This window comes from Ovis canadensis, chromosome 24 (assembly GCF_042477335.2).
Source record: "Ovis canadensis isolate MfBH-ARS-UI-01 breed Bighorn chromosome 24, ARS-UI_OviCan_v2, whole genome shotgun sequence".
Lineage (NCBI taxonomy): Eukaryota > Metazoa > Chordata > Mammalia > Artiodactyla > Bovidae > Ovis > Ovis canadensis.
The window spans coordinates 40,459,728-40,480,741 of NC_091268.1; the positions used below are offsets into that span (position 1 = coordinate 40,459,728).

The 21,014-nt window shown below is 48.9% G+C and overlaps 1 protein-coding gene across 4 annotated transcripts in view; it reads left to right on the top strand.

Annotated features, from left to right (window-relative positions):
* KATNIP (katanin interacting protein) overlaps window positions 1-21,014 on the top strand; it is a 233,032-nt gene that overhangs the window by 131,785 nt on the left and 80,233 nt on the right. For all 4 annotated transcript variants that reach the window (XM_069570404.1, XM_069570402.1, XM_069570403.1 and 1 more), the window contains 5 exons: window positions 4,541-4,713; window positions 5,681-5,740; window positions 7,509-7,615; window positions 9,756-9,858; window positions 15,095-15,310. In XM_069570404.1, the coding sequence (XP_069426505.1) occupies window positions 4,541-4,713; window positions 5,681-5,740; window positions 7,509-7,615; window positions 9,756-9,858; window positions 15,095-15,310 (659 nt within the window). The remainder of the gene's footprint in view (window positions 1-4,540; window positions 4,714-5,680; window positions 5,741-7,508; window positions 7,616-9,755; window positions 9,859-15,094; window positions 15,311-21,014) is intronic.

Genomic DNA, 21,014 nt, shown 5'->3' on the forward strand with positions numbered 1-21,014 from the left:
ATAGTGACAGTTGAGAGCCTATGGCATTAATGCCTGTGCCGTGTGGGGAACCCATTTCTGCTTCAGCTCCCCTTGGGGTGAGGGTGCATTGATGCTTCAGGATTCCTCAGTTCCAGCTCCAGAGGAGCCCACAGCCATGCCTTCCTTTCACCCTCTTTTCCATCCCCCAGCTGCTTCAGGGACCTGCGTGAAGAAGATGCCAGTGGCCTCACCACACCCCCTGGACCCGCCGTGTTTCCATAGCAATGAGGGTCCCCACATTCATCAGCTTGTTGAATCAGCTCCTTCCAGCTCTCACCTGCTCATCCCTCGAGGGGCAGAGCAGGCCGAGTAGCTGATAAGAAAGGATAACAGTTAAAGCAGCCTTGACCAGAGAGACCGGAATCCCCAGGTCACGTGGCCAGCAGTGCTTACCGTCTGTCCCCAGGGGCAGCACTGGAGCCACGGCGAGGGTCCATCAGAGTCAGAACGACCCACCGCCACTATCGCCCAGGCCAGCCTGCCACCCGAGGCCCACAAAGGTTCCTGTGGGTGCCCGTGACTTGCCTGGGGGAGTAGCTTGGACTTGCCATGACCTGTATCAGACCAGCCCTTGAGTTCTGTTGGCTTTCATGTTTCCTAAAAACTGGAGTACTTTATGAACAAAAACAATTTAGGGTTCAGTTTGGTTGCTCAGTCGTGTCTGACTCTTTGCGACCCCATGGACTGTAGCACGCCAGGCTTCCCTATCCATCACTAGCTCCCGGAACTTGCTCAAACTCATGTCCATCGAGTCGGTGATGCCTTCCAGCCATCTCATCCTCTGTCACTTCATATTCTAGCTTTTCATTTCAGATTCTAGCTTTTCTTTGGGAAAAAAGTTGGCACTAGAAGCACAGCACTATCTATCTGGTAGGTGTTGGCTGGAGCTTGGTGGTGGCTCAGCTGTTCCTCCCCCATCTCCCCCACTCCCTCCTTCTTCCCCCACCCCCCAAATTCAGTCTCAGTTACTCAGAGTGCCTGCCTTAGTCGCCGGACATTGACCTTCAAAGCCCCTCTACTGGATGCCTGGTAGAAATTAGTGTCCCTTCCTTTTAGCTTAGTTTTTCCATCAGCCCAATGGCAACCCACTCCAGTATTCTTGCCTGGAGAATCCCATGGACAGAGGAGCCTGTTGGGCTACAGTCCATGGGGTCACAAAAGAGTCAGGCATGGCTGGATAAGCACACACGTGCCGCACCTTTTCCGTCAGCCCAGTATCTGGCTATCCTGGAAGCCACCGCAGTAGAGCTGCTGTGTGTTTCTTTCCCTCTCCAGCCAAAGCCATTCTTGATGTTGCTACTTGAACTCTCATTTAGATGCAAAATCTAACAGAACATAGCAGGAGGGTAAAGGGCTCCAGCTGAATCTTTGATAACCATGGGTGCCTGTTTACTGAGGTCATGGGGATTGAAGGCTGCTGGTTTTTTAACAAGTCTTTGCACCAGGACAGATATATACAGATAGTCCATATGGTCAAAGTATGGTTTTTCCACTGGTCATGTACTGATGTGAGAGTTGGACCATCAAGAAGACTGAGCACCAAAGAATTGATGCTTTTGAACTGTGGTGTTGGAGAAGACTCTTAAGAGTCCCTTGGACTGCAAGGAGATCAAAGCAGTCAATCCTAAAGGAAATCAACCCTGAATATTCATGAGAAGGACTGATGCTGAAGGTGAAGCTCCAGTACTTTGGCCACCTGATGCAAAGGGCCGACTCATTGGAAAAGACTCTGGGGAAGATTGAAGGCAGGAGGAGAAGGGGACGACAGAGGATGAGATGGTTGGATGGCATCACCGACTCAATGCACCTGAGTTTGAGCAAACTCTGAGAGATGTTGAAGGACCGGAAAGCCTTGTGTGCTGCAGTTCATGGGGTCGCAAAGAGTCGGACATGACTTAGTGACCGAACAACAACAAAACCCCAGAGAATTCATAGATGTTAATTCCCAGTTATTTGGTTATAAGCCAGCGCTAATGTCAACCCTTGATACTATTGTTTGTTTCTCTGTGGATTTTTTGTTTGCTTGTTTTGGCTGCGCTGAGCCTTCGTTTCTGCCCGTGAGTCTCGGGAAGCAGGGGTTAGTCTTCACTGCAGTGCACAGGCTTCACTCATTGCGGCGGCTTCTCCTGGTGCAGAGCGTGGGCTCTAGGCACGCAGGCTCAGTAGTTGCGGTACACAGGCTTAGTTACTCCTTAGTGTGTGGGATCTTCCCAGATCAGGGGTCGAACCCATGTTCCCTGCACTGGCTGGTGGAATCTTAACCACGAGGCCACCAGGGAGGTCTGGAGACTATTGTTAAGTGGTGCCATCCAGTTGCCTATGTTGAATTCACGTGTCCAGCCCAGACCACCCTCCCAAACTTCACACTCGTGTGTGTGTACAGGCCAACTGGACAGCTCCACCCTGATGCCAATCACATCTCTTGGTTCCAAGATGCCCTTGCTCTTCTCTTCCAAACCTGCTCTTCCCACAGCCCTCCCCAGCTCAACCAAGAGCAACCCCATCATCCACTTCCTCAGACCAAAGTCTTGGAGCCATCCTTGACTCCTCTCTTTCTGTACCCGCCACGTCTACTCTGGGCGGAAGTCCTGTTGGCTCCATCTGTAACGTACATGCAGAAACTGACCACACTCTGTGTGCCCCCTCCCCTGCACAGCTACAGGAGCCTGGCCCCTCTGCTTTCCCCTTCATCTCCCTTCATTCTGGTCTCCACTCAGCACTTAAGTCAGATCAGGTCCCCTGCTCTAGAGCCTTCTCTGACTCCTCAGTTCTCTCAGAGTTATGACCTTACAGTGTCCTCCAAGGCCCTGTGTGACCTGTCCTCCCCACCCCTTCTCAGATCTCTCACTTCACACTGGTGTGTGGACTACACTTCCCCAGTGCTCAGCGAGGCCCATCTTGCCATCCTGTACTTTCCATCTCTGTTACCTTGCTCTGCTTTTATTGTTTTTCCATATCATCTCCTGACATGGAACACCCTAGACTATTTATTGTTTCTCCAGCCATTGCCTCCCTCCACAAGGGTGAGAATCTTGGTCTGTCTGGTCACCGCTGTCCCCAGTACTAACAGAGCCTGGCAGAGTGGCACTCAATATATATTTGCCTAGAGGATGAAATTCAGTAGGTTAAAGCCTCTTTAAACATCCCAATGGCAACATTTTGAGCAGTTCTACTTTTAAATAGAGATTTTTTTTTAAACAGAGGAAGAATCCAAATATGAGTAATTGAGATGTTATCATAAGACACCCCCCATGTTCATTGCCTAACCTAGGCAATAGTCTTTTGATGGCCAATTTCATCTGTGACCCCACCCACTCCCCACCAGATTATGAAGCAAATTCAAGTTGTCATATTTATCTGTAGATATTTTAGAATGCCTTTTGTTTTTCCCAATTGCGTAGTATTCCACTGGGTGAACAAGTCACCCAGCAATAGTACCTACAGGTCGGGGCTTCCCTGGTGGCTCAGTGGTAAAGAACCCACTTGGCAGGAGACTTGGGTTTGATCCCTGGGTCAGGAAGACCCCCTTGAGGAGGAAATGGCAACCCACTCCAGTATTCTTGCCTGGGAAATCCCATGGACAGAAGGAGCTGGGAAGGCTACAGTCCATGGGGTCTCAAAAGAATCAGACACAACTTACTGACTAAACAAGAACAGCAACAGAACATAACAGAATGTATTTTTTTTTCAACCAGTCTTATTGGTTGAACCAGTCTTATCACTTTATAAAGTCAATGTTCCACTCATTAGAACTTCTACCATCAACTTCAGTTTTGCAATACTTTTTTTTCTTTAACTGAAGAGTAATTTCTTTGTAATTCTTGTTACCCACACAAAAACAAAATAAAATAAAGCACAATGATTCCGAACTACCCATTCTTCTCCACAATATTAGGGATTATTCTTTATAGGCGCTTTGCTAGAAGTCTACTTTTTTAACTTTTTATTTCGATTTTAGATGTAAAGGCAAACTGCAAGGACAGTACAACCAACACCCCCATCCCCCCAGGTTCACCAGTTGCTAACATTTTGCTGTGGCTGCTTTATATCTGCTCTCTCTGTGTGTATTTTTAAATCATTTGAGATTAAATTGTAGACAGCGGCCCCCTTTACCCTGAACACTGCAGTATGTATCTCCTAAGAACAGGGGCATTCATCTTCCATTGCTACAGTGTACTTACATGTGACATTCAGGATATTTAGCATTAATACAATACTGTTATCCAAGCCACAGACTCTACTCGGATTTCTCCACTTGCTACAATTATGTTCTTTAGTGAGATGTCTGCCCACCCAGGATCCACCCCCAGGATTGCTATTGCATTCAGCTACCTTTTCTGCCCCATCCCCTTTCATCCGGAGCATCTCTCCAGGCTATCTATGTCTTTCTTGACCTTGACATTTTTGGAGAGTACAGGCCAGTTGTTTTATAGAATGTTCCTCAGTTTGAGTCTAATCGACTTGGAGCAACCCTCCCAGAATGCAGTCTAAAGCAGAACCCCCTGCTTTCCGCCCCCAGGACCTGGAAGCCGCCGAGAGAGACCCCTATCTGCAACCCGGAAACTGGTGCGCGAGGCTGAGGACCGAGAGGAAGATGCCTCAGCTGTGCTCAGAGCCATCCAGGTGGAGAATGAGGCCCTGCAGAGGGCGATCCTCAGCAGAAAGGCTGAGCCCCCCGGCAGCCCACCGCAGGTGCGTTCCCTGCAGCAGGAAAGGGTGGAGGAAGACTCGGGCTACTCAGGGACCAGGCGGTGTCTGAGCCATGCTTGCCAAGAGCACATGATGAGGAGAGAGAGCTGTGGGGTGCCCCTGACCTCAGACCAATCAGCCTGTCCACTGCCTGATTCTCGCTGACCTATCCAAGTCCCCATTTCCTCCGCCTCCTTTCCGTCTTTTGCGTCCTAAGTGCCTCCAATCCTTGCTGGTTTCCCTGCAAACCCTGAACACCTTAAACCAGGGCTGTAGACTGGTGGGTCAGAGCAAGAATGGAGATAACAGCCATCTCTGGCTTCTCTGGAAAGACCCCCCTTTCCCAGAGCATGAGCCCTTCCGGCCTCAGCAGTCCTCACCACTCCCTAAAGCCCCGCCCCTGGCCTGCTTCACCTGCTCAGGAAACTCCCCCACCCCCAGCCCTACAGGAGTTTAAGTTGGCGCCCACAGCCTTGGCATTTGAGCACCAAACAGAAAGATGGATGATGGAGTGGAGTGGGGGCCCTCGGGCATCCTTCGGTGTCCACATCCTTTCTCAGAAGCATGTTCCCCGACTCACCTGTTGAAATCCTTTGCCTTAACTTGTCCCACTTGATGCTCACAGTAGTCCTGAGACAGGCAGGGCTGGTTTCATGACGCTGTTTTCTAGATATGGCTGATGGCACCCAGAAATCAGAGGGGCTTTCCCAAGGCATGTCTGTCTATGGAAGTGGCTGAGGTCTGAGTGCCTACAAGCCTAGAGCCCCGTCCACCACCAGTTGCTCCCCAGGCCCTGTCTCGGGCTACTCTTTGGGGCGATCATCAAGCATTATCTGCTGCCTGTTTTCCTGGTGCTCAGGCCTATGCCCCCGACATTCACGTCTGTGATCGCAAGATGGTCTTTGTCAGTGAAGGGGGTGCAGTGGATGGCTTTATTCTGGCCTCAGATCATGTGATTCCATCATTCCAGGACACAGAGGGACCACGAGCAAAATCATGGACCAGTCTGCTCAAGGAGGAGACCCCTGAGGTCAGTGAAGTCCTGAGACGAACAGCAGAGCGCCGTGCCCAACAGCGCCCGGCAGTCTCGAGAGGGCCTCCCTGCCCCGGTCCCAGCAGGCCCTCACCGTGCTTCCCGAGCGTGCCAGCATTCTGCCCATCTCCCAGCTCGGGAGACCCAGGCTGGAGCGCTTTGCCCATGATTATGAGCAGAAGCCAGAACTCACCCAGGCCCTGCTGACTCCCAGTCCCTTGTTAGGTTTCTCTTTTTTCACAAGATAATATAAAAACAGATCTTCAGTTCAGTTCAGTCGTTCAGTCATGTCTGACTCTTTGCGACCCCATGAATTGCAGCACACCAGGCCTCCCTGTCCATCACCAACTCCCGGAATTCACTCAGACACATCCATTGAGTCAGTGATGCCATCCAGCCATCTCATCCTCTGTCATCCCCTTCTCCTCCTGCCCCCAATCCCTCCCAGCATCAGAGTCTTTTCCAATGAGTCAACTCTTCGCATGAGGTGGCCAAAATACTGGAGTTTCAGCTTCAGCATCATTCCCTCCAAAGAAATCCCAGGGCTGATCTCCCTCAGAATGGACTGGTTGGATCTTAGTATCCTAGATAAATATATATCTACCTACTTGAATTAGGCCAATCTCAGCAAAGGTGGCCCCAGGAAAGATGGATATGAGTTAATAAAACAGCTGGGAATGTCTTTGCTAGATTGTGCCCAAGGCTATTCCACGTCCTCAGAATACAGAGGTGGCCGAGACAGACCAGATTAGCCCCTGGCCTCGGAGCTTGCAGACAACATTGCAATTAAGCCATCCATAACCCGGTGACTTCAGAGATGACAATAAAAGGTTGTAAAGGTGAGGGTGGGAGACTCTGGGATGGTGGCTGCCTCCCACGGGGTGGTCTGGGGAGGCCCCGTGGAGGGCATCTGATCTAGGCTGAGCCCTGTCTATTAAGAAGGAGTCAGCCGGCAAGAGAATAGCATTCCACATGGAAGGAACAGGGGGAAAGCTTTGAAGTGGAAATGAGCCTAGCCTAATCCAGGAGGGGAGGAACTCCTGGAGGAGAAGAGGGCAGGGGAAGTAGGGGGTGGGCAGTGGGGAACTGGAGAGAGAGCTCATGAAATAGAGTGCTAGGCAGGGCAGCACCCCAGAGCAACACTATGGTTTTCTTTTTGCAACCCTCCTGCTTTTTCTATTATTTCCTGGTCCTCTGAAACTGTTGCCAGTCAATATTTCTGACAGGTTTGCCACACTGCCTACCCTGTGGTCCAGGATTTCTGGATGACCTGACCCCTGATTCACAGAGCTTCCAATGACTACAATTACTTGCAGATAGAGACCAAAGCACATTTTTAGTTCAGATAATAAATGAAAAAGAAGGGGAAAAGGCTTGGAGGATTGAAAATCAAAGGGTCTAATGTTACTGGAATTCTCCACAGAGTCCCATTACTTTGTAGCAAACAGCACAGAGGTTCACTGGAGGTGGGCAAAGGTTTTGATGAGAGAGAAATTTTTCAATAGCTCATTGAAGCTGATCGTTCCCTGGGACTTCCCAGATCATAAGAGACGGAGACCCTGTCTTTTGCTGAAGATCATGTGAGGGTTTTCTAGAAATCTAATCAGCCCCGGGCACTTGCTGTCACCCTCATTCCAGCTCCCAGTTGCCCGCAATGTGGCTGGTGATCTGCGGAGCATGTCCTTTCGACCATGGCTCTGCTGTGGCTTGGGCCAGGAGGGTCGCCTCAGACATCTGTCTCATGAGATTTTGCATCCTTCCTCAGCTACCTCCCATCACCACAGCGACCAGCACGCAGGAGCCAGCCAGGGCAGCAGGGGGAGCCAGAGCCGTCAGTGAAGCCATCGACAGAATCGGCCTTTTGGGGAGCAGGTACTTATCTAAGCGGCTTCAAAACGAAAACAAGCAGCCCATAGTCATGCTGGAGAAGGAAATGGCACCCCACTCCAGTATTCTTGCCCAGAGAATCCTGTGGATGGAGGGGCCTGGTGGGCTGCTGTCCATGGGGTCACACAGAGTCAGACATGACTGAAGCGACTTAGCATAGTCATGCAGCCATGAGAATCTTATTAACTGAGGTTTTTCTTTGCATTTCCTATATGATTCCAGACCATTCAAAGCTGGTGGCTTAGACTGCATCCCCCCTCCCTTTCCTTTCAGCCCGGAAGCATGAAATTGACTTGATTGCTTTCAGACCCTTGGCTTGTTTGGTTTGGTTTGGTTCAGCCAGTGTAAAACTTCAATCTTCTCAGAGCTTTCCAGGGAAGTGGCCCACACGGCAGGCAGTGACCCAAAGCAGTGCCCTTCGAACCTTTTTTTCTCTATTTAGAGTTGGTTCAAACTCCGCTTTCTATTCCCTTTACACATAGCTTCAGTGATTGGCGCTGTCAGGCTTTATTATCAAAATAAAGGCTTTCCTCTAGTCTTCAGGCAACATCGATCTTCAGAAAGATGCACCAGCCAGTAGGTCGAAGAATGCACTCGTACCCCGCCACACTCGCCAGGCCGCCGTGGAGAGTGGGCGCATGGTAGGCTGTGCAGTGCTGGTGCTGAGGGGCGAGAGCAGCTGTAGTCCAGCCCACATGGTGGTCGCTAAGCTGAGGCTCTGGCCTGGGGCTGCATCAGCCCTGAAAGATGGGGGCTTTTTCTTTGCATGAAGGAAGAGCTTCCTGGCCAAGCTGCATACTCTCCAGATCTGTGTCTGCCCAGAGGGAGTTTGTCTTTGATAATTTATAGAAAAATTCCGAATAGGCTAAAAGCACTGCTAGCCATTCCTCCAGGATTCTGCAGACCCCAGATTGGAAACCACGCTGTGTACCCCTGTGACCATAAATCAGAACTTGAAGTTTCCTCCAGGAGCAAAAGGGCTGAGCCACGAGGATGTATCACATCAGATACAGTTTTATTTACAAGTGCTTCTTTCCAAATGCTTCTTTCTTTGTCCTCAAGATCCTTTGTGCTTCAGGGTCTTGGGGATTCTCAGCCTTAAACAGCAGAAGTGGGGTATGTTTGCAGACGACCCTCTTCTGGGTTTGACATGCTGTGTCCTCAGAAACTAGAGGTGCTGAGCAGGTCAGGAATTGGCAGACTTTTTCAGTAAAGGAGGGGAGGGCAGGTTGGACTAAGGGAACCAAAGTTGCCTAGACAAGAAGTCATGAAAGTGTTAGTTGCTCAGCCGTGTCTGACTCTTGACGACCCCATGGGCTGTAGCCTATCAGGCTCCTCTGTCCATGGAATTCTCCAGACAAGAATACTGCAGTGGGTAGCCATTCCCTTTTTCAGGGGATCTTCCCAACCCAGGAGTTGAACCCAGATCTCCTGCATTGCAGGCAGATTCTTTACCATCTGAGCTACCAGGGAAGTGCCTTTCAGTAAAGGGCCAGATAACAAATACTTTAGGCTTTCCACTTTTTGTTTTGTTTTAATAACCGTTTAACACCATAAAACCATTCTTAGCTTTCAGGCCACATAGAGACAGGCTGTGGGCTGCATTTGATCTGCAGGCTGTACTGGGTGGACCCTGCTCTAGACTCTGGGGGCTGCACTACATCTTTGTTGTGGCATAGAGTGTTTCTCCAGTTACGGAACATGGGCTTAGTTGCCCTGCTAAGGGCATCTTAGTGGGATCTTAGTTTCCTGATCAGGGATCGAACCGGAGTCCCCTGTGTTGGAAGGTGGATGCTTAACCACTGGATGACCAGGAATATCTGCCCATCTAGACTTGTACAGGTTAAAAGTTTGCTTAAGGAGATCAGCTGGCTCTGGCCCCAGGCAGTTTCTCTTACTTGGCCCTTCTTTCAGGGCTAATTGTACAGTTATTTATAAAGGGAGAAAACCAGCCCATGTGCGCCTTTGATCACTCTGCTGGGTGTGAGTATTTTCTTCTCAAATTGTTACTTCTCTCTGAAATGGAAAAGTAAGCATGGTACTCTTAATGGGAATGCTGTCTAATGCTGTCTATTGTGTTATCATTTATTACTACTTGTTTGCTAAAACAAAAATCACATTTCAGACAACAGCAGAAGCTTCTGAAAGTCCTCCAGGCCATTGAAAGTGACTCCGCCCATCTCAGCTGGGTGGTTTCACCCACGGAGGAGCAAGTGCTGGACCCAGAGGTGAGAACCTTGACTTGCGAGGCTTTCCCAGGGCATTCTCAACTTGCCTGCAGGCTGAGGGAAAAAGGGCCCCTCAGGACGATCGTTTCTATCCGGTGGGAACTGCTCTGACAGCAGTAAACTTAGCATCTTTCTGCCCAGGTCTCCACCCCCTCCCCAGCACTCAGACATCCATGTAATGAAGCACTGAGTTTCAGCGGACAGAAGTCTGTCCACCCAGGAGGAAATATAAGTAGCCTGTCTAATAGAAAAATATCCAACATCACTGATAAAAATTAGGGCAACCTTAACATTCCATTGATATCTGAGTTAAATTATTTTTGATGATCACCTCTAGCACTGGCAAGGCTACAGTAAAACTGACCATCTTACTCTGCTGGCAGCAACAGAAATAAGGGTGGAAAGCTTTTGAAAAGCAGAAAGGACTGACTTAGGAAAAGCCCTAGAAATATTTATGTCTTCCAGCCTGACAAGCCTACTTCTTTACCCTAAAGAAACTCCTCGACAGAAATTAAAAAATATATAGGCACAAAAATGTCTATTCCAAAAGTATTGAAAGTAGGTGAAAGTGAGAGAGAAAAACACAGAAATAACATATATGTCTCACAATAATACAGTTAATCAGGAAAGTATGATATATGGGCACAAGGCAGTTGTGTAAAAGGATGGACATTTCATTATGGAGGTTATACAGAGAGAAAATGTTAAAGACATAAAATTAACTGCAAAAGGTAATGTCCATCTTCATGGAGTCCAATATTATTATAGCAATTGGGGAAAGATATGACTGGCTGAGTGCTTTGATGGAGCTGAGACATGAAGAGTGAAAGGGCAAGATGGCATCAGGATGGAGGAATAACAGGTGATGCTTTTCTCTTTTTGGTCAAGTGGTTTGTGTCCAACACCATCCTCTCCCCACTTCCTATACCCAAGCCTTTCTTATAACTGTTTGGTACAGCAGTCACTCACCTTGTGATTGGCCAATGGAGACTTAACAGGAAGTCCTCCCAAAGGCACACGTAAAGCTCATATGACATCAGAAGGAGCCCTGCTGCAACCTAGACTGGAGTCCTGGCTTGGAGTCTTTACCATCATTTAGAGGTCGTGTGACCCTAGACAAGCCTGTTAAGCTGTCTGGTCCTGGGAGTGGATGGCAGTCCAACTGGGTAAATAATCCACAGCCCGAGGGGCCACTGTGTGTGGCTGCAACAGGAAAGGTCTCTGAGGGCAAGTGACTTGGTGCCTGGCACCAACCAGGAAATATGCCTTCTAGAAAAATCTACGGAAAGCAAAGCTAGTGGCAGCCCACTCTAGTACTCTTGCCTGGAAAATCCCATGGACGCAGGAGCCTGGTAGGCTGCAGTCCATGGTGTCGCTAAGAGTTGGACACAACTGAGTGACTTCACTTTCCCTTCTCACTTTCATGCATTGGAGAAGGAAATGGCAACCCACTCCAGTGTTCTTGCCTGGAGAATCCCAGGGACCGGGGAGCCTGGTGGGCTGCCATCTATGGGGTCGCACAGAGTCGGAAGCGACTTAGCAGCAGCAGCAGCAGCATTCTCCCTGTATGGTATAGTTGCTTTCTTAGCTATAAAGATCCTAAGTGTGGTGAAACCTCAGTCACATTAAAAAGAACCTAGATGGGACTTCCCTGGTGATACATTGGAGAAACCACCTGCCAATGCAGGGGACATGGGTTCAATCCTCAGTCAGGGAAGACTCTGCATGCTGGGGAGCAACAAAGCCCAAGTGCTGAAAATACCGAACCAGTGGTCTGGAGCCTGAGAGCCACAGCTCCTGAATCCAAGAGCTGCAACTACTGAAGGCCTCGTGCCCAAAGCCTGCGCTCCCGAATAAAGAGAAGCCACCTCAGTGAGAAGCCTGTGCAATGCAATAGAGAGTAGTTCCTGCTCATTGCAACTGGAGAAAGCCTGCACACAGCAACAAAGACCTAGGACCACCAAAAATTAATTAATTAAGAAAAAAAGAACCTGGATGGATCAAGTCTCCTTATATTATAGGAAACAAGAAACCCAGGGCAAACTGACTTACACAAAAAAGAGAAGAAAAATGAGAGATTTCTTTGTAGTGAATGTCATAGTCAGGCTCAGGTAGGACTTGATCCAGAAGCTTACAGTGTGTCTCCACCACGTCAGCTGAATCTCTGAGCCCCATCCCCACCTCAGTGCCCAGTCCCAGCTCTGCTCGCTCCCTATGATCTCTCAATGGCCAGTGATTCCCACTTCTCTCTGTTATACCCTGATACCCCACAGTCAGGAGAACTGAGCGGCTTCTCCACACACAGATCTGAGACTAGGTCACATGCCCATCACTGACCCACTCCCTCCAGCTGGCCCAGGCATCAGGACACACTGATCGACTGGACCAGTTCAGCTCCTCCTCAGCGTAGGAAAGCATCCATCTCCTTGTTATCTCACAGCTCAGAAAAGAGAAGGGGCAACTTTGACAAAAGAAAAGCAGGTGGTCTTGGTGAAAGGGGGGCAGTGATACCAGGGTCCAGAAGCTTCCCAGCCAGTGTTCGCCTCACAGCCCTCCCTCCTAAATCGAGCAGGACTCGACATAGGTTGCAGCACCGACAACTTGTGACACTTCCTTAGTTAACAGACCCTTCAGCTTCTTCATTTAGAAACGCTGCTGAGGGCATTCACACACTTTAGATTGCACCGGGCGTGAGATCCAGCAGCCCCTCCCGGGGGGCAGCTCGCCTCCCATCTGGCCTCCCTCCATCGGCCCACAGCCGCAGTGACCAGTGCCACTTCTTCACGCCACCCACGCGGCTCAACCGGCAGCGGATGCACCTCCCAAGCACGAGTTCATTAACCTCCCGATCCTCACGCCTTGAGTTGTGCCGGTAGAGTTTTATCACCTTCCTGCCAGCCTGGGACTCAGGCCCAAGGCAACAGAGGGTTTGGCCCTGGCTCCACATGGGCCCGTGGGAGAGAAGGAGGAAGCCGTGGGGTCTGCTAATAAAAACAGGCCCTATGTTCCCTCCAGGAGCGGGGAGCTGACCTCCCTCCCTCCGCATCCCCCGCCCATCGCCTGGCAATCAAGGCTCATCCAAACGCACGCTGAGAGCGCTAGCACGTCTCGCTGGCTATTAATTTAAAAAAATAAGTAGGGAACAGTTGCTGTTCATTTGCTCAGCTTCCTGCTCACAGGACCGTCGCAGATTACAGTGCTAATTAAGAGAGGGCATGTATGTGGGGAAGGTACCATTTTCTGAGTGGCTGATCCATGGCGACCAGCCCTGCGGTCGGGGTGACAAGGGGCCTCAGGAAGCCGTTCCATCGCATGGCCATTGATTGACGGTATTCACGCCCTCCCAGACCAGACAGCCTGCCTGAGAAGGAGGTGGGCATTAAAATCAGTGGAGGAGAGACATGGGCGGAAATGGCCGCTTACAGAGGGCACACAGGCCGGGACTGCTGACCGGGCCTTCTTGGAGCGTTCACACGTGCTTAGTCATTCAGTCGTGTCTGATTCTTTGCGACTCTTTGGACTGTAGCCCACCAGGCTCCTCCGTCCATGGGATTTTTCAGGCAAGAATACTGGAGTGGGTTGCCATGCTCTCCTGCAGGGGATCTTCCCAACCCAGGGACTGAACCCGGATCTCCTGGGTCTCCTGTGTTGCAGGGTGATTCTTTACCCACTGAGCCACACATGTATCCTGCTTAATCTCTAGGATAGGATTGTCAGATTGATGGTGTCATCTCCTGGTCCCCATCCAGGCAGGAGGATGTCAACTGACCTGTCCAGTGTCCTGTGTTATCTGCTGCAGTGGTCCCCAGCCTTTTTGGCACCAGGGATCGATTTCATGAAAGACAGTTTTTCCACGGACTGGGGTGAGGGGATGGTTTCGGGATGATTCAAGCATATTACATTTATTGTGTGCTTTTTTTCCCCCAATCTATAATGCTGCTGCTGATCTGATGGATAGTACCGGTCCTTGCCCCAGAAGTTGGGGACCCCTGATCTACTGTATTACGTAGGCTGTCTGCTAGGCTGGCACAACCATGTGCCATAGTCTGGGGGCTTAAACAACGGAGACTTCTTTTCTCACCAATCCAGGAGCAAGGTGTTGGCAGGCGGGCTTTCTTCCGAGGCCCATCCTCGGCTCACACGTGGCCACCTTCTCACTGTGTCCCCACATGGCCTTTTCTCTGTGCCTGCCCATCCCTGGTGTCTCTCTTGGTGTCCAAATGTCCTTTCTTGAAGGACGTCAGTCAGAATGGGTTAGGCCCACCCTAACAGCCTCATTGTGTCTTAATTACCTCTTTCTAGGCCCTATCCCCTTCTGAGCAATTAGGGTTTGGGCTTCAGTATCTGAATTCGCGTTGTGGGGGGTGGAGGTGACACAATTTAGTCCCTAGTAAAGTGAAAGTCACTCAGTGGTGTCCAACTCTTTTCAACCCCATGGACTATGCAGTCCATGAAATTCTCCAGGCCAGATATCTGCCCAATTCAGCGGAAGTTGTGATGTGCCTACAGGACCTAAACCCTTGGTCGTGGGTGAGAAAAGTGCATACTCAGGAAGAATCTGCCTTTAAACATTTTTTAAGTTTTATTTTATTATTACTTATTTTATTTATTTTTGGCTGCGCTGAGTCTTCCTGGCTGCGCCTGGGCTTTCCCTAATTGCGGTGAGTGGGGGCTACTCTCCAGTTGTGGTGTGTGCTGATTTCTCTTGTTGCAGAGCGCCGGCTCAGTAGTCAGGGTGCACAGGTTTAGTTGCTCCGTATGTGGGATCCTCCTAGACCAGTGATCAAACCCGTGTCCCCTGCATTGGCAGGCGGATTCTTAACTGCTGGACCATGAGGGACATCCCTTTAAATGTTTTTTGTTATTTGTGGACTCTTACAGAAAATACTAAGTGCCAGGGTTCACTGATAACTTTTTCTTTTTTGGCCACACTGAGTGGCTTGCGGGATCTTAGTTCCTTGACCAGGGATGGAACCTGGGCCCCAGCAGGGAAAGAAGAGAGTCCTAACCACTGGACTGCCAGGGAATCCCCACAGTAACTATGTTTTAAATGCCTTACAAATATGAGCTCATTAAATCTCCATGGTAACCGTCTGTAATGGGTGCTTCTCTTATCCTCATTGTACAGATGGGGAGACTGAGGCACTGAGAGCCCAAATACCTTGTCATTTTACGGTCGAGCTGGATTCCACCTGTCCTGTTTTCATCCAGTGGCATTACCTTTCTTCTTGTTAAGGATAAATCGGGACCAAAAGCAGAAGAGATCAAAGATGCCATCTATGTGACCATGGAAATCCTGTCCAACTGGGGCAACACGTCATGGGTGGGCCTCACGGAAGTTGAGTTCTTCGACCTGAACAACGCAAAGCTCTACGTGTCGCCCCATGACGTGGATATCCGGAACGCAGACATGCCGGGGGACCTGGGCCACTTGGTCAACAGGAACTTAGCTGTAAGTGGAGGCGGTCCTGAGTGAGCCTTGGCCTCGTGCTTTAATGCATTTTTTTCTGTCCAGGATAAGTCCATAGTGAGGGTGTGGGTGCGGGGAGGGGAAGGATGTTGTGATTGTCTCAGCCATTCATTTGGGCAGAGTGGGGAGGAGCCTGGGAACAAGGTACAGGCAGAGCCTCCAAACGGTCTCCCCCGCTCCCTGAGCGCTCTTCCAGATCCCCGCTCAATGGGGCTTTCTTTGGGGTTTGGGGGACAAAGAGGAGCCAATTCACCCACTTTCTCTACCTTTGCGGTTTACCCAGTCATCACCACCAGACACAGGACCTGGGGAGGGGGAGCGTCATTGAGACCCTTGTTTTGTAGACGAAAAACTGAGACTTGGACAAGGGCATTGACTTGGTCAAGGTCACAGAGCTGGAAGGTGCGGGAAGGGCAAACCCTGCAGCCTGGCCCAGGGCCCATGTACTCCCTCCGGGCCCTGCTTCCCTGGGACACAGAGAATACACTTAGAAAACACAGAACGTTGCATTCTTTCAAATATCTAAAAGAAAGAAAAGCTCTGGCATTTTCTCTTCCGCCACTTGCAAGCTGGACACGGGAGACAGAGCTAAGCTGAGACAGACCGCCCAGCACCAATGTCCGTACTGTGCTGTGGGCTTCAGCGTCCATCACCTTGACCTCTGGGAGGGGCCCGGAACACAGGACCAGAGGTTGCCTCTGGGTCACGGAACGTGCCGAACAAGGGACAGGGGCGATAGGAAGGCTTTCTCTGGGATGCTTTTTCGTACCTTTTAAATTTCCTGCCCTGTACACATATTTTTCTATTCCAAAGAACAAATTATTAGATTTTTTCAAAAATTTTATGTATTTATTTATTTTTGGCTGTGCCGAGTCTTCGTTGCTGCACTCAGGCTTTCTCTAGCTGTGGCCAGCAAGGCCACTGTTTGTTGCGGGGCACGGACTTCTCACTGCGGTGGCTTCCCTTGTTGCAGAGGGCAAGCTCTAGGCACTTGGGCTTCCGTAGTTGCGGCGCCCAGGCTCCAGAGCGTGGGCTCAGTAGTTGTGGTGCGTGGGGTTACTTAGCCCCGTGGGATGTGGGATCTGCCCAGACTGGGAATCAAACCCGTGTCCGCTGCGTCAGCAGGCACATTCTTATCCACTGCACCACCAGGGAAGTCCAAGTTATTAATTTTTAAAAAAGAATTGAAAATGAAAATGGTTGCCACTGTTGTAGTTCTTGCCTTGTGCCAGGCACAGTGCTAAGTATGTCGTATGTATAATCTTATTTAAACATAACAGTGCACAGACCCAAGAAGCAGAAAGGCCTGGCTCCAAGCTTAATCACATACCGCTTCATGACCACCAGTAACTTACCTAACATCTACTTGGTTTTCTCATCTGTGAAACAGGGATCATAGTGGCACTTACCTTGATACAATAGTAAGGATCAATGTAAATATAAAGAACTTGGCACCACACCTCCGAAAGAGCTCTGAAACACCAGCTGTTGCTGTTTTCGTTGTCACCAGTCGTAGTAGTAGTAAAACAGTGAGTGCTAAGTAGCTTCAGTTGTGTCTGACTCTTTGCAATGCCATGGACTGTAACCTGCCAGGCTCCTCTGTCCATGGGATTCTCCAGGCAAGAATACTGGAGTGGGTTGCCATGCCCTCCTTCAGGGGATCTTCCCTACCCATGGATCAAACCCATGTCTCTTTCGTCTCCTGCATTGGCAGGCGAGTTCTTTACCACTAATGCCACCTCTGTGAAGCAAATATTATTCCCGTTTAAAGAAAAAGAAGCCAGAAAGGAGGGCTTTGAAATCCCCGGTTCTAGATATTCAGGTTTTGGTCTTGACTCTGTGACCTTGGGCATCTTACCTGCCTTCTCTGAGAGTCAGCTTTTTCCCTCCTCCTGTAGAATGGGAGTGGGAGGCCTGGATAATCCATGTGATTCTTATTTTGCCAGCAAGAGGCCCTGAGTCTGGCTCGCTATAGCAAATTTTTGGAAAGAAAATGTGTTGCAAGCCTCTTGCGTAGCTGGCATATTCACTGAGACTCAGGCCAGAATCGGACAGGCCCCGTGGGAAACTTGGGGATTCTTGGTAACATCCAGGGATGCCTGAACACCGGAAGTTTGGTCATTTTTTTTGGTGGGAGGCTGCCCTCTTTGTCGGTTGATTGGTTGCTTAAATGACTTGTCGTTTTGTCTTTCTGCTGGGGATATCCAGTCCCAGGAGAGGAACGCTGATGGACCAACCTGACTAGGAGGCCCAGGCACCTTGGTGCCAGTCCCACTAAGATGCCCCAGTGGGGCAAGGAGGGAATCCTCCCTGAAGAAATTCATGGCTGTTACTGAAAGAAAGGCAGTGTAGATGTGAGATAGCCAAGAAACACCGCCTGTCCACAGGGCTGGACAGAGCGGTGTCTGAGCCCTCTTAAAGATCACCTATATGACCATGAAGGAAACAGGTCCCCCTGTGGGCCACGGCCGCTTGGATGCCCTGGCCTTGCCTTCCCCACTCTTTCTGCTTCAAGTCTGTGGACTCCCGCATGTGCCGCTGGGGCTTGGACCAGCCCTCGCCAAACCTCTCCGGTCCCCCTTGTGTATAAGGCAGCGAGTGACATTTTGGAAGTCTGCTGTACAGAACAGAGCACACCAGGGGCGATAAAAAGCATCATTGGATTTGATGGGGACCAATTCTGATGATTACTCTCCCCTTTCCTCTGCTTAGCAGAGGCTGACGAGCTTTGCTTTGTCATAGCAGTAAGGACTTTAGCCCAGGATTTTGGTGGGGTTTTTTGTTTTTTTTTTTGTTTGTTTAATTTTGGGCCTTGAGGCTGGGACATGAGACAGCTATCTCACCCTAAGCTGCTGGCTCTCCGGGCCCAGCTGTGGGTGGGCTGGATTCCTCCTGCCATTCCGGTCTGAGGTCTCCCTGATAGTCATCGTGTGGGCCAGGTCCTCTCAGAACCATCACGTTTCACTGGGCCTCGGACATCCCTTGCTGAATTTCACGTGAACTTTGGGATGGCTCTCCCCATTTGGTAAACGGGAAAACCAAGCCTCCAGGAAGACGAGTGACTCCCCCAGGCCACACTGCTATGGAGTGGCTGGGCTCCGCTGGAAGCTGAACAGATGGTACCTAAAAGCAGAGTCTGGGTTTGAAAGAGAAGTTACTTCAGTGGATGTGATTGAGGGACACGTGGGGGCTGTGAGTGCCCCGTGTTTGGTGCAAACCCTCCTCCCTGCCCTGCCTGCCCCATCTCTTTCATCGGCCTCCCCCCAGGCTCATGGCTTCAAGATGACTCAAAATTTATACACCCAGCCCTGTCTGCTTCTCTGAGTTCCTGACTCGAATGTCAGTTTCTCCTCCATGTCTCAACCTCAGAGATCTATAACCTAAGTTTCAATTCCCCTGCCCAGGGCCACATCTCTTCCTCCTCTAGCAGCCTTTTGCTCAGAAAATGGCATTCTCATCTGCTCAGCTGCTAAGCTCACCACTTCCTTGATGGCCCCACTCCCCCCTCTCCTTCAAGCGCATCAACCCGTCCTGTTGATTCTGCCTCCAACACGGAGCCTGGACTTGTCCCCTTCTCTCCATTTCCACTGATTCCTCCCAAGTCCCTCTCATTGGAACATTAAACAGCCGCCTTCATTCCTCTCTTCCATTCTTGCTCCTTCCACTCCATTTTCCACCCTGTACTCAAAGGGAGCTTTTACGAATGTTACCTCCCCTGATTAAAACCTCTGCCATGACTTTCTGGGAGAAATGGGATGCCTCCCTGTGATCCGGGAGGCTGTCTGTAAACACACCTCCAGCTCCTCTCTGCCTGCTGCACCCACCAGGCTCCAGAAGCCACAAGGCTCCCTTCTGCTCCTCTGATCTGCCAAGCTCGTTCTCACCTCTGGGTTCAGCTCTTGCTGCCTCCTCTGCCCGGAGCATGCCTCCTTCAGATGTTCACGTGGCTCCTGCCTTTCTCCTCACTCAGATTTCAGCCCAGCTATCACTTTCTCAGTAAGACCTTCCCTGACTCTACAAACTGGAGGAGTTCTGTTCCCTCTCCACCGCAGTTTCTATCACATCAGCCTTTCTCATTTTCTTCAGAGCACTTCTAGCTCTAAAAAATTATCCTGTTCACTTGTTTCTGATCTGACTCCTCCCATCAACCTGTAAGTTCTTGTCTGTCCTAGTCACATTATATTCCCAGCACAGAAAGCAATACATTTTTGAAGTTTTTTGTAAAAAAAATAATTATAGTCTCACAGAAAATTGTTAAAAAAAAAGGTGCAGAAAAGAGAATGACAACACCAAAAGTTGTTGTTTTTGAAAGAATAATAAAATGAATAAACCTCGATTGAGCAAAGAAAAGGAGGAAATAAAATCAGAAATCAAAAGGGGGCCATTACTACCAAACTTAAGAGAATTTTTTATTCCCTTTTATTGTGGGAATATTATGAACAATTTTATGCCAAGTTAGATATCCCAGATGAAATGGACAGATTCCTAGAAAGACATGAATTACCAAAACTGACTCAAGAAGGAAGGAAAAATCTGATTAGACCTATAGCAAGAAAAGAGACTGAAGTAGTAATCAATAAAAAAAGAAAGAAGAAGAGCCCAGGACCAGGTGGCTTCACAGGTGAATCTTAGCAAATATTTAAAGAATCAATACCAGTCCTTCACACGCTGTCCTAAACTATGAAAGAGGAGGGCCCACTTCCCAACTCATTTTCCAAGGCCACTATTACCCTGAAACCAGAACCAGACAAAGCCATCAGAAGAAAACTACAGACCTGTCTTAGCCCTTATGAATATAGATGTAAAAATCCTCAATAAAACATTAGCAAATCAAATCTAGTAGTGTATAAAGAGATTTATGCATCAAGACCTAGTGGAATTTATTCCAAGAATGCAAAGCTTTCAACAAATGAAAATCAGTCGGTTGAATGTGACATATTAATACAATAAAGGGGGAAATAATCACGTGGCGTCTTAATAGACACAGAAGAGGCATTTGATAAAATTCAACATTCTTTAATGATAAAAACATCAACAAACCAAGAACAGAAGGAAGGATCCTTAATCTGATAAAGGTTGTCTGTGAAAATCCATGGCTAACATCATACTGAATGGGGAAAGACTAAAAGTTTACCCCTAAGATCAGAAATGGGTCAAGGATGCCTACTTTCACCACTTCTATTCAACTCTGTTCTGGAGATTCTACTCAAGAAAGTTAAGCTAGGAAAGGTTGGAAACAAAGAAATAAACCATATTTGCAGGTGATATGATCTTATTAAAAATTGTAAAGGATCCAGAAAATCTTAAAGAATCTGCAAAAACTACTGATAAAGCTAAAATCAAGTTCAGCAAGTTTAAAGGATAAAAGGTCAATATACGAAAATAAATTGTATTTCTATATACTAGTGATGAACTATCCAAAAAGGGAGTTAAGAAAATTCTATGTATAATAGCATCAAAAAGAATAAAATACTTAAGGATAAACTTCATCTAAGAAGTGAAAGACTTATACATCGAAAAGTATCAAATATTGTTGACAGAATTTAAAGATGACCCAAATAATGAAAGATGAAAATATATCTGTGTTCACGGATTGGAAGACTTAATACTGTTGATATGGCAATGCTCCCAAATAATCTATAGATTCAATGTAATCCTATCAAAATTCCAACTACCTTTTTTTTTT